This window comes from Carassius gibelio, chromosome B6 (genome assembly GCF_023724105.1).
Source record: "Carassius gibelio isolate Cgi1373 ecotype wild population from Czech Republic chromosome B6, carGib1.2-hapl.c, whole genome shotgun sequence".
NCBI classification, from domain to species: domain Eukaryota; kingdom Metazoa; phylum Chordata; class Actinopteri; order Cypriniformes; family Cyprinidae; genus Carassius; species Carassius gibelio.
In genome coordinates this window covers 28,530,303-28,545,076 of record NC_068401.1, presented here as the reverse complement: position 1 = coordinate 28,545,076, position 14,774 = coordinate 28,530,303, and the positions used below count along the sequence as shown (strand labels likewise).

The following is a 14,774-nucleotide window of genomic DNA, read 5'->3' as shown; positions in this document are numbered from 1 at the left end:
TGGAGGATGAGTAAAATGGATGGCTTTTTAAAATTATGTGGTCACAAGACCAATTTCTTCAATGGAAAGGGGGTGGAACTACTTCCCTACTGCCACAAATCACCCCACTCTCCCCTACTCTGTTCAGCTCTCCCGCGTCTTGTTTTTGGATGCTTTAATGTTTAAATCGACAAGCGGCAAGGCTTAAAAAGACGTGAAAAAGATAAGCTTTCATGATGATACGCAGAAGTGGCCCGTCAACTGTCCTGAGCATCTTTTTAAGCTGGCCTCAGCCAGTTGGTTATATAAAATATCAAGGTGAAAGTAATCATAGCTTGCTTAGTATAGACCCAGCTCCCAACCCAACTTTGAGAATAGATTAACGGCGATATTTTTTTTTATCGCCCGATAAGAGTCTCACGTTAACGCAGCACGTTAACGCCGATAACGGCCCACCACTAGTTATTACCATCTGTATAAATAGCCGTCAGCACATCAGCACTTATTTGGATCGTAATTCATTGTAAATGCTGCATTTCTAGCAATCTCAGGATTTTCTGTAATTGGCAAACTTTCTTTTTTATTATTCTTATTTCACTTACTCAACTTATTCTTATTGTATTTTTCTAGCGCTCAAATAAATCACTTATATGATGTCTAAGTTTCTGTCTAGTGTTTTATAATTGAAAAAAAAACTATGCAGTGGTATGTTTACTGACTAAATAGTTTGTAGAAGCCTTCAATACTATTGGGAAATATATTTTTTTATATTTGGGGGGGGGGGGTGTAGACATATTTGCAGGAGTCTCATTTTTCATGATATCTTATTCAGATTTGAAATAGAAACTCATGAGACATGTGACTTTCAACCCATTACTTTTCTAGATTGCTCCAAGACTCATTTAATGTATATTTATATCAAATAAAAAATATTTAAGTGTGGTAAAAAAAAAAAAAAAAAAAAAAAACTTCAGGGCACTTCAGTGTCTATAACTTTTAATATTTTTGAGCATTATCAAATCTAGTTCATAAAAATTAAAGCCCAAAGAGTCTTCTTACCAAAGACCCCAAAATTATGTTTGTAACACACTGAAGTGGGAAACTGTTACAATTATAAGTTAGGTAGAGCACTTTCAGCTGTGAGTCCCATAATGCTGGCTAACAGGTTAAACACCTCTCAGAAACAATGCCATGCAACCCCATCATTTCACCAACAAAGAGAAGTTATCAGAAAACTAAGAAATAAGTCACTGGAACTAGCGCGATCACAAAACGAACATGATAAAAGCGGCCGTTTGTTTGCATGCTTTGTTAAATATTCAAATTCAAATGCATCAATGTTTTACTATAAGTGATACATTGATCATAATTAATTAATTTATCAAGACTCCAAATTAATCACACAGAAATAATGGTTGCACTTTTTTTTACAGTACGTGTACTAACATGTACTTATGGTGTACTTACAGTGTATTTATCTAAGAAAATTCTGGTAATACAAGGTAACTACATGGGGTAGGGTTAGGTTTAGGGGTAGGTTCAGGGTTAGTACCTAGTTATTACATAGTTATTGTAATTACTATAATAAGTAAATAGTATGTACATGAGGAACAGGACTGTAAAATAAAGTGCTACCGAAATAATTTTATTTCAATTTTATTTATTTATTTGTGATGCTTATGTTAATAGCCTGCTTATTCAGGCGAGTCTGTTTCTGTTTATTTGTAGCCACAGTAGCCTATACGTCACATTTAGGGTGATTTCACACTAGCACTTTCGGTCCGCACCCGGGTTCGATTGATGTCAGAGTTTGGTTTGTTTGGATGATGTGAGGTGGTCTGGGGTACGCTTCATGTGAACTCTGGGACGGTTCGCTGCTTATGTGAACGCAATTGTACCAAATCAACCAAATGCAAGCAGAGAGCTGTACATCTCATTTATGTTCGCCTTCAACATTCTTTAGAGCATTTTCAGTACATTCGTAAGACAGACGCAAGTGCCATTATGTACCGAAGCTTTATAAACAAAACGAACAGTTCAAAAACGTAATACATAAAAGTGCAGAGAGTAATGTTATGCATTTGCCGCCTTCTCCTGCGCTGTCGTTACCAAGCAACGTGGTAAACAGCTGCAGGCTTGATGACGCAAGCGAACCGCTGTTCAGACTCAAATATTATAATATGAACACAGTTTTCGTCGGGCCAAAAAACCCTGGCCGTTGGCCCAGAGGAAGCCCTGATGAGGCACGATTAAGCACCGTAAGTGACAGTGGAAACGTGACTGGCCCTGGCATGCAATAGCACACACGGTTTAAGCCTGACAGTGGAAATGCGGCTACTTGCTTATCTCCACCTATCAGCTGCAAGCCCGCCTCATAAGCTTCCCTATTGGTTGGGAATCATGTATGTTCTATCTTCGCTGAGTTCTATCATAACCTCGGCTCCCTCATTCCTGCTCTCAGGGAACCGAGGTTACAATAGTAACCTGAGTGTTGATTTCCTCTTTTGCTGATAATTTGCTCAGGAGAGCTTTGGTGAAGCCACGCCTACAGCCCTCCCATCTAACGATAGAGGAGAGACCAGCACGAAATATATTTAAATCTATGTTAACAGAATTAAACTAAGTAATGTTTTTAATATATAGACATCAGTTCTTAAAGGGCGAGTTTTAGTGAAGTGCAGCAGAGCTTCAGGCTTGACTGTGGAAATGCAGCACTATTCTGGCTTCGGTGCTACTGGCCCCAAGGCTATTAGCCCCGCCCAGCCCGTTTTAAGCCCTGGAAATTCGGCTAATGAGCATCTAAAACTCAGGCATATGAAATTTGCATATCTGGCCAGTACTAACGTAGGCTTTGCTGACAACAGGGCAGAAGCAACAACAGTATTGTTAAGGGGCTGCACAGCGATAACGGTGTTAAGCAGCATAACACATAACATGATAAGGTAGCACGGAGTGAATCATACATGAATAACAGGAAGCTACACTGAGTACAGGGCAGACAAGAACAATAGCATAGGGCTGTGCAGAGTAACTACTGTACGAGGCCAAAACAACACACATTTTAAAAGAGGTATAAATCAGTCACTCACCGACAGCACTCGAGAGGCTAAGGACTGAACGTCCAGCTTGTAGAACCTGATGAAGGTATTCTGAGAAGACCAGTCGGTCTTTTGATCTTTTTTTTTTTAAGGAAAATATTTTGACTGGACACACATTAAATAGTTTTGTAAAATACACAGATTAAAATATTTAAACTGTCAACAATCCACTTAACTTTATTTGCTATACACATTACATACTAATTAAAGAAATAGTTTAGACATTCAGGATTAGACTGTAAGAGCATTTAAATCAATGTCTTACTCTCAATGAATGTCCAATGTTAACATTAACTGTTTTGTCATTTGAGAACATTTATATATTTTCTAAGGTCAAGCTAACATGCTGCAATTACAATGTAAAACCCCTGAGTTCTCAACTTCCTTGGTGGGAAAAAAAAGTTTCTGAAAAGCTATGCATGTGACTAACACTTCCATAAGAAAGTGAACAGAAACTAGTCAGTCACACAGCTTTGAAGATGGCAAGTGTTGTGAGATACAGTTTTCTATTGATCGGTATCTGTTTAAGAAGCTCTTCATGAGCAAACTCAATGCTGCAAGCTATGAATATGTTTATGCATATTTTGCTTTCCATTTCAACTTTTAAAAATGTTACTTTCATGGAGGCTGGATCCTGCAAAAGAAAATGTTATACAGAAATATTTCATTAGAAAAGACAATTAAGCACACTAATGTAAATGAAAGGCTATAAATTCAGAGTTGGGGGACTTAAGACTTAAGTTGCAAATTTTAGGACTTCAGACTTGACAATTATTCATAAAAGATCTGACTTTGACTTGATATTCGTGACTTGAGTTAAATGTTAAAGTTAAATGATTGGAAGTAACTTGTCTTTCGTTCAATAAATATCTGTTTGCAGTGTTCATGTTGAGAGAAATCTGGAGTAAGAAGTCACTGTAATTCTAGAATAAATGTGAACATGCATTTATTATTGAGATTAATGCATTAATCTCACTTGCAAAAAAAAAAAAAAAACTTAAGTTTAAGTATTACTCAAAATGAAAAAAAAAACAGTGAAATGTAACTCAGAATATAATAAAAATCTGCATCATTAATTAGATGTTAAATAACACAAATATCATTTATGTATTTAATCCCATTTTATTAACCAATGTCTTTGCTGCTAATCTTCAATGATCCAATTTAAACACACTAATAAGCAAAAATTATTCTAGATAAACGTGTGCTTCTTTTTTATTGCTGAAGTGTTTAACTTCTTTCTTTTGTCTTATATTATACAGACGTGAATTCATTTTCTCTTCAGCCGGAGAATTATTTAGCATTTAGATTTTGGTGTGAAAGGTCTTTTATGTTTACCAAAAATCTGAACTTTTTATATTAAAAAGAAACAAGCAAGCCCTGCCCAGATTGAAAAAGTAACGCAAAAGTAACGTAATGCATTACTTTCCATAAAATGTTACTAAGTGACGTAATTACTTTCCCCAACACTGTCTGTTTTTGAACACAATGCAACCTAACCGGGTGACAGGCGAGCAGAGTTTTCCAGTGTTGCCAACTTAGCAACTTTGTCGATAGATGTAGTGACTTATTTCCAAAAAAAAAAAAAAAAAAAGCGCCTAGCAACAAATCTAGCAACTTCTTGGACAAACCTTGTTTAGAGTCTCGCCAGTACTGCCACATGTGCGCAAGCTCTTGGTTTCCCAGTGCGCGCTCACCTTTCTCTGTGTCTGATCTGTTCAACAAGCAGCAGTAACAGTGCTTTAAGCCTTCTACAGACTGCATGATTTTAGCAATCCTATAGGATCATTGCTGGTCACACTGTGCAAAATGAATCTAATAAACTTGGGTGCGACATGCATGTTGAACCTCTGTGCCTCTGCCCCATCCACATGGGAAAACATGGATGTTTGCCGATTGGGGCACAGACCATGTCTTCACCAGCTGCTCATGCACTCCTGACAGGCTCCTCTGGAGGTCAGACCTCATGATCTCCTCCTGGAGGTCTGGGGGACCCATGCTGTCTGACTGATCAGATTCCAATCCCGCCCAATCCTCCCTCTCAGATGCAGAAATGGACATAGCCTCATCCCCCTCCTCTTGGCTAAAGGAAACAAACTCTGCGATATTGGAAGGAGGGTGGAAGCAGTCGTGAAACATGTTGCCATAGTGAATTCAACAGGTGAAGTATAAGATTCTGCCTTATACTGCCTCCCGAGCTAGTCTGTATTTGCATGTTGTTCCATACTTTACATCAATAGGCCAGTCATTGACTGGCATGAGCCAATAGAACTTCAGAAAAGTTTGGAAGGGAAGGAGTTCCCATAACGGGAAAAAAAATATCTTGGTGATGTCTCTTGAAAGCTTGAGGGGGAACAGGAGAAAGTAGTAAATTATTACTATATTACTGTGCCATAGTAAATAACGTGTCTATTATTTTATCAGTTGACCAGCTATCTGCCCAATCAGGTATAGTTGACACAGTTTATAGTTCCTGAGAGTATGGTACTTCTCATTGCACGTTACAGTGCACCTTCTCCAAACTGACTGAACCAGTACTTTTTCTGCCAGTCTACATTTAAGCCTTGTAGGAAACTCTGATGTGTAGGATAAAATGTCAGGACACCGGCTTTTAGAGCATGCATGAAAAGAAAAGACCGCGCAATCTGGCTGATCATCAGAGAACAACAGCTATTGACACGACGACCAAGTTCAGCGCAGCCACCCCATCCCGTTTGGCAAATGGTCGAAATGATCATTTGTTCATGCTTTGTGAACACTGTTGCCACGGTGGCACCATTGCTCTGCAAAAATGTACAGGAAGAAGCGCGGCCATTAGACATCCAATCATCATTTCCAAAAGACAAATATTCCCCTTCTGAATCGGCGAATAACATTTGCAACATATCCTCACAGTACAACTTTTTATTAGCCATTTGGTGATTTTCTCTCACAAATCTCACAACTTACACACTATGAACTGAACTACTTCCACATCAATGACACGATAGCTCAGTTGTTCTGCTATTTCCTCAAACACTTTTGGTCTAGAAACAAAGTACTACATGTTTGCCATATACAATCCCTCAGAGACTGCAGTACTTTACAAATACAAGCCTTTCTGAAGATCCAGAATAAAATAAAAATTGCATCTATAACAGTTCACTGGCATATTAAAAGTGATTTTGTCAATATATAATGTAATTGTAACGATATTGAAACACCGTATACATCGGGAAGAAGGAAGCGGGAACCGGCGCACAATCAAAACATTTTAATAATTGAAAAATAAACACAAAACAGCACACCAGCCCCTCACGGACGACGCTCTACTCCCAACCCCCCCCCCCCCCCCCCTCCCTCTGGGGGGGACCGCTCACGGGGACCTGCGGGAACCTGGGGGTAGGACAGACGAGGCGAGAGAAAAGGAGATGGAAGGAGTAGTGACAGGGACGAGAGAGGGGAGAGAGGACAAAAAAAAAAAAAAAATCCGGTTCCCAGACGCACTGCTGCTCGGCCCTCCACCAGCTGGGCGATCTCCTCCGCGGTGCCTGGCGGTGGCACTGGACGGCCCTCGGCGGACGGCACGACACTCCTCCGCCGCCCAATGAACGGCGACGGCTCCTCCGATTTTGGGCAGCGGCAGGAGTCCCTCGTTCCCTGCCCCTCCGGATTTCATCGCGGAGACAGCAGGCTCCGGCCCCCTGGCGAATGGCGCCGACTCCTCCGCTCCCACACGGACGGCAGCCGCCCCTCCATATCGTGGGCGGCCGGCAGCTCGCTCCAGCCCACCACCTCGAGCGTCCATGGCGGCACATACTTCGCCAGCTCGAGCCCCTCGCGGACGACTGGTGCGCACAAAATAAAAAGCAAACATAAAATAATGTCCCAGGCGTGGTCCTCTCTCCTCCTTCACTAGAGTCGCTCCAGTTTTATATCCTTCCATCTCCTACGTGGGACTCGATACCGGCGGTGGGGCGCAGGTGCAGCTCATCTTCAATCACTACACCCGGCCTCACTCCTCGTTCCCACACCTCTCGGCCCCGCCCCACTCGCCACAGTAATATTTTGAGTTATAAGATTTTTTAATAATACTGCTATGTCATAATTATTCAACCCCATTCAACATTGCTTTTTTTTAAATCACTTATTTGCATGGTGGGGAATGAAACAGTCTCAAAACACAATTAAGCCTTTAGAAACTATATTAAAAACAGAATTAGCTTGAGCTGTTCCACATACAGTTTGGCCCATGCATGTGTTGAAGTTGAGTAGCAAAAATGTCAACAGAGATCTCACAAAAGCTAAAGAGAATAAATATTTTATTACTTTAGAAAGACTAAGGCTATATGAAGATTTCCAAGACATTGAAAGTTCCTAGAAACACAGTTCTCGGCCTTATTCCTTAGCTTAAAGTGTGTTTTACCAGAAAACCTTTGAGGGTGTTGAAGAAAAAGCACAATATCATAAGACGTTTACTCAGAGCAACTGAGAAAAACCTGCAATGTGCAGCCAAAGACTTGCAAGATGACCCGATGAAAGGAGGGAAACCATTTCAATGCAGCGTGTAAGAAGATCACTAGACAAGTACGGCCTTCATGTTGAGACATCTTGCAGAATACCACTCTTGATCAAGAAGAACAAAAGGCAGACTTGAACTTGATAAAATTTATTTGTGTAGACCTGTGGAGCTCTGGAGGAATGTTTTATGGGGTGATGTGACCAAACTGGAACTTTGCAATACATTTCAGATAGATGCATAATGTTGTTTATAAGTTTAGTTTTTATTTTTTATTTGTGCATTTTAACACTGTCTGTGTGTGTGTGTGTGGGTGTGCTTACCTTCAGAATCACAAAGATCAATCCAGTGATGCACAGCGGCATCATGACAGCACACACAATGAGAAAGATCTTCCAATGATGATGAAGATCTCCTGAGCACACTTGTTCATCATCTTTACCGTCTGCTTCTCCTGTTTTATTTGTATTTTTATCTACTGATTCATCTATGATGGAATAGAAAATGAAGGCCAGAGAATTAGAGCTAACATCTATGCTGTTTTTCATTCAATATCAATTAGAAAATGACTGTTCTTCTGGATCAGCGGTATGTCTGCTGCAAAACAGACAAAGCTCATAAGCAGAAGAACACCATCTGCATCGTCAAACTTGGAGGTGGATCAGTCCTGTTATGGGGTTTCTTTACTGTAGAAGGAAGTGGAAATCATGACTGTATGAAGGACATCATGGATTCTTTAAAGTATCAGGCCATTTTGACAAGAATTGTGATGCCTTTGGTGCAAAGACTGAAGCTGTTGATCAATGGACTTTCCTGCAGGACAGTCATCCCAAAGTACACATCCAAATCTACTACTGCTTGGTTCAGGGATCAGTCACAGAATGTACTTGAGTGACCTGTTCAGTCTCCAGGCTTAATTCTCATTTCAAATATCTGGTTGAATTTGAAGAAAGCAGTGGCAATGTGAAAACCAAAGATTATCAGTGATCTGGAAGCTTTTTCAGGTGTGGAATGGGCCAAAACTGTATTAGAGAGGTGACAGAAGTATCACTTACAGACAGCGTTTATTGGTGATTTTAAAGAATAAAAGATTCTGCACAAAGGGGGTTGAATAATTTTGAACATGAATGTTTAGAGCCAGTTTTAATTTTATCATGATTCATCCCAGAATCACTCAAAAGTGTATTAACAAACTTTCTCTAATACTTTACTGATGCATTTGTTGAATTGATTTCATAAAATGTTGTTCACCGCAGCAAAATGTCTTGCAGGTTGAATAATTTTTATTGCAACTGTAGTTGTAGGGAATACAAATGAGATATTACACCATATTAGGAACTACAGTCTATTTAATTAAGTATGATGTCTTGACCCAATTCTGCAACTTATAGCAAATTGTTTTTGATACATTTTACTAACAGTACAGTGGGGATCGAAAGTTTGGGCACCCCTTGCAGAATCTGTGAAAATATGAGTAATTTTATACTACACTTTATGATTTTGAGATACACCTTATCACACTGAGGACATTTGAGGGACTCAAACACAACTATTTAAAAAGATTCAAACATTCACTGATGCTCCAAAAGGAAACAAGATGCATTAAGATGAGGGGTGAAAACTTTTGGAATTTAAAGATCAAGGTAAATTGTACTTAATTTGTGTACCGGGAAACATACAAGTATCTTCTGTTGCTTACGAAGGGCAGAACTAAATGGAAAAAAATTATATTTCAACAAAATAAGACAAATTTGGCCATCTTCATTTTGTTCCAAAGTTTTCACCCCCCAGCTCTTAATGCACCTTGTTTCCTTCTGGAGCATCAGTGAATGTTTGAATCTTTTTAAATAGTTGTGTTTGAGTCATTCAAATGTCCTCAGTGTGATAAGGTGTATCTCAAAATCATACAGTCACTGCTGGAAAGGGTTCAAATATGCAAAGATGCTGGAAAGCTGAAGAATCTGCAGGAGCTGAAGGATTCTTCTGAAGAACAGTTCTCAGTTTAACTGTTCAGAACAAACAAGGGACTCATGCACAACCATCACAAAACAGAAAGACAGTCGAGGATCATCAGGTAACAGAACACAGTACTAAGAACCAAGGCTTCCCAAACTTTTGAGTAGGGTTATTTTAATAATTTCAGCATTTTTTTTTGTCTTGTGGAGTAAATGTTAATATATTTTATGTACAATATCTTACTCAGGACAGTACTAAATAAAATATAACATGCATTTAGTATGATCTCTCTTATTTTTTAAAAATTACTCATATTTTCACAGATTCTGCAAGGGGTGCCCAAACTTTCGAGCCCCACTGTATATAAATTGGGGTGAATTAACTGGGTGAATGTTCCCCTCTTGTGTGTCTGACACGTTGTTACAGGTATGTTAGCTTGGATGTGGGAATTATGTATTATTGATTAACTTAAAATTAAAATAGTGTTCCCCTTGTGTGTCTGACCCAGTCATTTGTCTGACCTACCCTGTTATTGTAACATGAATAAATGGTTACTGAGTCAACCTGACAAGTCCCTTTTTTATTTTTTTTAAACAAGTAGAGTTTTCATCTATATAGCTGACTTGACCTACAGTAGTCTGCAATAGTGGCATAACAGATTAACAGCAGAGCATATCATTGTTCTTTTTTAATTTTCTTTTATTATGTGTTCATACTATCATATTTGGAAAGGGGGTCCTCGGAATGTTTTTAAACAGACATTGGTGAACCATGAGTTGCAAAAGGTTGAGAACTCCTGATTTTAACGGATGAGTTAGATATATAAAAAATCACCCCCCTTTAAGTGTTGAAGATCTCATTAGTTGTTTTTTCTCAAACACAGTTACATCTTTAATTGGAGCTGTTGGGAATGAGATCATCATCCAGTGTGCTACTGATAAAACCCCTCAAGATGGGGTGTACCTGTACAAACAAGAAGGAGCAAGTCAAAATAAGCAGGTCGTCTTCTACTATTACAAAGATGGAGATTTAAGCTGTAAATCAGAATGGTGTCGGGACAACGTCAAAGTAACTGGAACATTTCCCAACTTTAATATCACCATATTGAATCTAAACGCTACAGACATTGGGCTTTACTGGTGTGAATTTAATATGGAAGAAAAAATGTCAATCAGCACAGTCACATGGTTATGGATAGGTAAGTGTGTCTTACACTTCATGTAAATAAATGTATGATCAAATATGATGAGTTTATCGTTGTCTATATGAAAACATGTAGTTGTGTATTTAGTATTAAACTATGTTGATGGGAAACTTCTATTCAGATGCAGAGATTGAGAAGAACAGTCATTTTCTAATTGATATTGAATGAAAAACAGCATAGATGTTAGCTCTAATTCTCTGGCCTTCATTTTCTATTCCATCATAGAAGAACCAGTAGATAAAAATACAAATAAAACAGGAGAAGCAGACGGTAAAGATGATGAACAAGTGTGCTCAGGAGATCTTCATCATCATTGGAAGATCTTTCTCATTGTGTGTGCTGTCATGATGCCGCTGTGCATCACTGGATTGATCTTTGTGATTCTGAAGGTAAGCACACACACACACAGTGTTAAAAAGCACAAATAAAAAATAAAAAATAAACTTATAAACAACATTATGCATCTATCTGAAATGTATTGCAGAGGTATAAACAGGCAATGTGCAAATTGTTGCCGATTTCGATTTAGTTTTTGTGGTTTGATTTGTTGTTGAAAATCTGTTGCTGTCTAATTGTTTTGCATTTCCTACACTCTAGGATGTTTCAAACACTTGTGTTTGTCCTAATAAGTTAAAGCTTTCCATGTAAAATTAGTTATGGCGTGTTTACAGATCACTGGAAACTGTTGAAATGGTGCTCAAATTGAGTGAGTGAGTGAGTGAGAGAGTGACATACAGTCAAGTATGGTGACCCATACTCGGAATTCGTGCTCTGGTTTTAACCCATCCAAAGTGCACACACACACACACAGAGCAGTGAACACACACACACTGTGAACACACACCCGGAGCAGTGGGCAGCCATTTATGCTGCGGCGCCCGGGGAGCAGTTGGGGGTTCAGTACCTTGCTCAAGGACACCTAAGTCGTGGTATTGAAGGTGGAGAGAGAACTGTACATGCACTCCCCCCACCCACAATTCCTGCCATCCCGGGACTCGAACTCACAACCCCTGGATTATCTAACCATTAGGTCACGACTTCCCCAAGTGGGAAATTCAAGTGGGCCTGCAGTTTGTTCTCAAACTATTAATTGTTTTTGACACAAAGCAGAAAGTCCAAATACTGTATATGAACCACTGATAATAATAATAATAATAATATATAAATATAAGCCTTTGGGTTAATTTTGGCTTCCTGAATCCTGAAGTGAAAAATAAATGCATTTGTTGTGTCTTGATGAGAGTATATATGCATTACACACTCAGAAAATCTTCCCCTCACACTGACCAAGATGCAAAGTCTTTTAATAGCTGACCCACTTAATAGTTAACATAATTAAGTCTTTTTGAGTCACTTTTTTTTTTTAATCCTCAGGTGAAGAGGTTTTGGAGGAAGAAATACAGACCATCAAATCCACCCTCAGTCTCAGTTAATGAAGAGATGTTTCGCAGCAATTTGGACAGCTAGTGTACAGATGCTAATCAACCCTGACTATCAATACATCATGTTACTTCACTAAATATCTGTGATATAAAGTTTATCTCTTTATTATTTTGAATGGCAAAGCTTTCAACTGATTTATTGCTTCATATTTCAGTTTCTCTTTTCAGTTTCACTGCAGCAGTTTAAGAGATATTGTCAGCTGATGGACAACTGAAATGGCAGAGTTCATTTGTGGTCTTGTGTGCACACGCCTGCAAGCTACTTTCAGTCTGACAAATAGTCTAAGAGTGAACTGACTGATAGAATTAAAGTACAGAGACATATTTCACTCCTCTGTTCATAATAAAGGCAATCACAGTTATTTTGTCTCATTATAAAATTTGTAACTAAATATTGCAAAAATAGTAGGCTACTTGTTTACACAGTTTGTATTTTACTCTTCATCTCTAAATTTGGTCACCATTCTTAACCAAACATCTTCCTTTGCCGGTGTGGTCATGTCTTCCTTTCTATAACCTTAGAATACAACAAAACAAGTCACACTGACATGTTTCTAACGCTGACTAACAATGATGAAGTTTAAAAAGTATAATGTGTGTGCAGATGAGGCTTTTATGTATTTAAAGAGCATTTATTACATAACAGCTTGGTTGCAGTTTTTTATGAATTTTAATGTTTTAATGTAATGTTTATATGTATTTGATTTAGTAAGTTTGGTCTCTGACAAGAGTGTCTCTTGTCTTTGTGTTGTGCAAAATAACATTGAAAAATAAACTGCAAAAAAAAAACCATTTAATTAAATAATTGTCAAAATTATTTTAAGCCACGTTAGGTGGATTTCTTAAAAACTAGTGTTTCACAGTAATACACATTACATTAGCAACAAATTATTTTAAGAAATTCTCAGAATGACATTACAAAGCACTAAATGTTGTGAATCAGTCGGTACAAAATTGAGTCATTTTACAATGCATAAAAAGAAAAGGTATTTACTTCAGTTTAGAGATCACTTAACATATAAAATAGATTTGTGCCGGTATTACTTTCGGTACCGAACGGTTGCCGGGCGAATTCTAATTGGAAGTGATCATCCCTATCCCCTTGGAGTGGGGACTTTGGAGTGAGCAGAGCACGCCGATGTCATTATGTAGTGGTTTAGGACTACTTAATGGCACGCACGTGCTCTGCTCACTCCAGAGGGGATAGGGATGATCACTTCCTGTAACCGTTCAGTACCGAAACTAATACCGACACAAGTCTAATATAAAACATAGGTAACAGCTTATCATTTAATGAATTGACAGCCGATGGGCTAATCTTCAGCATGTTTTACACTAAACAATATATTTGGATTAAATAATTAAATAGTTTACACTGTCACTGACTTTTTGTGGCAGGAGGAATTCAGCCTACAGAGTGCTGTATCCAAGCATGTTAACAGAAATTTGAGTGGAAGGAAAAAGTGTGGAAGAGAAGATGCACAACTAACTGAGAGAGCCACATCCTTATGAGAATTGTAAAGCAAAATTTCACGAACTTGAGTGAACTTGACAAGGAATGGACTGAGGCTGGGGTCATGGCATCAAGAGCTACCACACAGACGTGTCAAGAGATTTACTGAACGACAGACAATGCTAGAGGCATCTCACCTGGGATAAGGAGAAGAACTGGACTGTTGCCCAATGGACCTAAGTCCTCTTTTCAGATGAGATCAAGTTTTGTATTTTATTTAGAATCCAAGGTCCTAGAGTCTAGAGGAAGGGTGGAGAAGCTCATAGCCCAAGTTGCTTGAAGTCCAGTGTTATGTGATGATTTGGGGTGCAATGTTCAGCTCATTTTCACTAATTTTTCAGCAGGATTTGGCACCTGCCCACAAAGGCACCAAAATTTGGCTAATGACCATGGTGTTGGTGTGTTTGACTGGCCAGCAAACTCACCAGACCTGAACCCCAGAGAGAATTTATGGGATATTGTCAAGAGGAAGATGATAAACAAGAGATCAAACAATGCAGATGAGCTGAAGGCCACTGTCAAAGAAACCTGGTCTTCCAGAACACCACAGCAGAGCCACAAACTGATCATCTCCATGCCACGCTGAATTGAGGCAGTAATTAAAGTAAAAGGAGTATTGAGTACATGTACAGTAAATTAACATACTTTCCAGAAGGCCAACAATTCACTTTTTTTCTAATAATTTTTTTTTATTGGTCTTATAAAGTATTCTTATTTGTTGACATAGTGAATTGGTGTTTTTTTAGCCAAAATCATCACAATTAAAAGAACCAAAGACTTGAATTTATTCAATACACAAGTTTCACAGTTTGGGCCCTATTTAAACGATCTGAAACGCAAGTGTCAAAGCGCAAAGCGCAAGTAACTTTGTGGGCGGGTTTCGGCGCTGTTGCTATTTTCCCGGCGAGATAAATGGCTCTTGCGCCCGGCGCAAATCTAAAATGGGTTGGTCTGAAGTAGCTTCATTATTCATAGGTGTGGTTTGGGCGTAACGTGAAATAAACCAATCAGAGCGTCATCCAACATTCCCTTTAAAAGCAGGTGCGCAAGTTCCATTATGGATTGCTATTATTATGGCGTATTT

At 38.8% G+C, this 14,774-nt stretch overlaps 2 protein-coding genes across 3 annotated transcripts in view; both read left to right on the top strand.

The window, feature by feature from the left end:
• LOC127960221 (uncharacterized) overlaps window positions 1-12,960 on the top strand; it is a 28,691-nt gene extending 15,731 nt beyond the window's left edge. The window contains exons 2-4 of the mRNA XM_052559839.1: window positions 10,415-10,729; window positions 10,961-11,124; window positions 12,110-12,960. Of these exons, the coding sequence (XP_052415799.1) occupies window positions 10,415-10,729; window positions 10,961-11,124; window positions 12,110-12,202 (572 nt within the window). The 3' untranslated portion in view covers window positions 12,203-12,960. The remainder of the gene's footprint in view (window positions 1-10,414; window positions 10,730-10,960; window positions 11,125-12,109) is intronic.
• Window positions 1-14,774, top strand: part of LOC127960214 (E3 ubiquitin-protein ligase TRIM39) — a 290,581-nt gene that overhangs the window by 162,138 nt on the left and 113,669 nt on the right. The window lies entirely within an intron of this gene.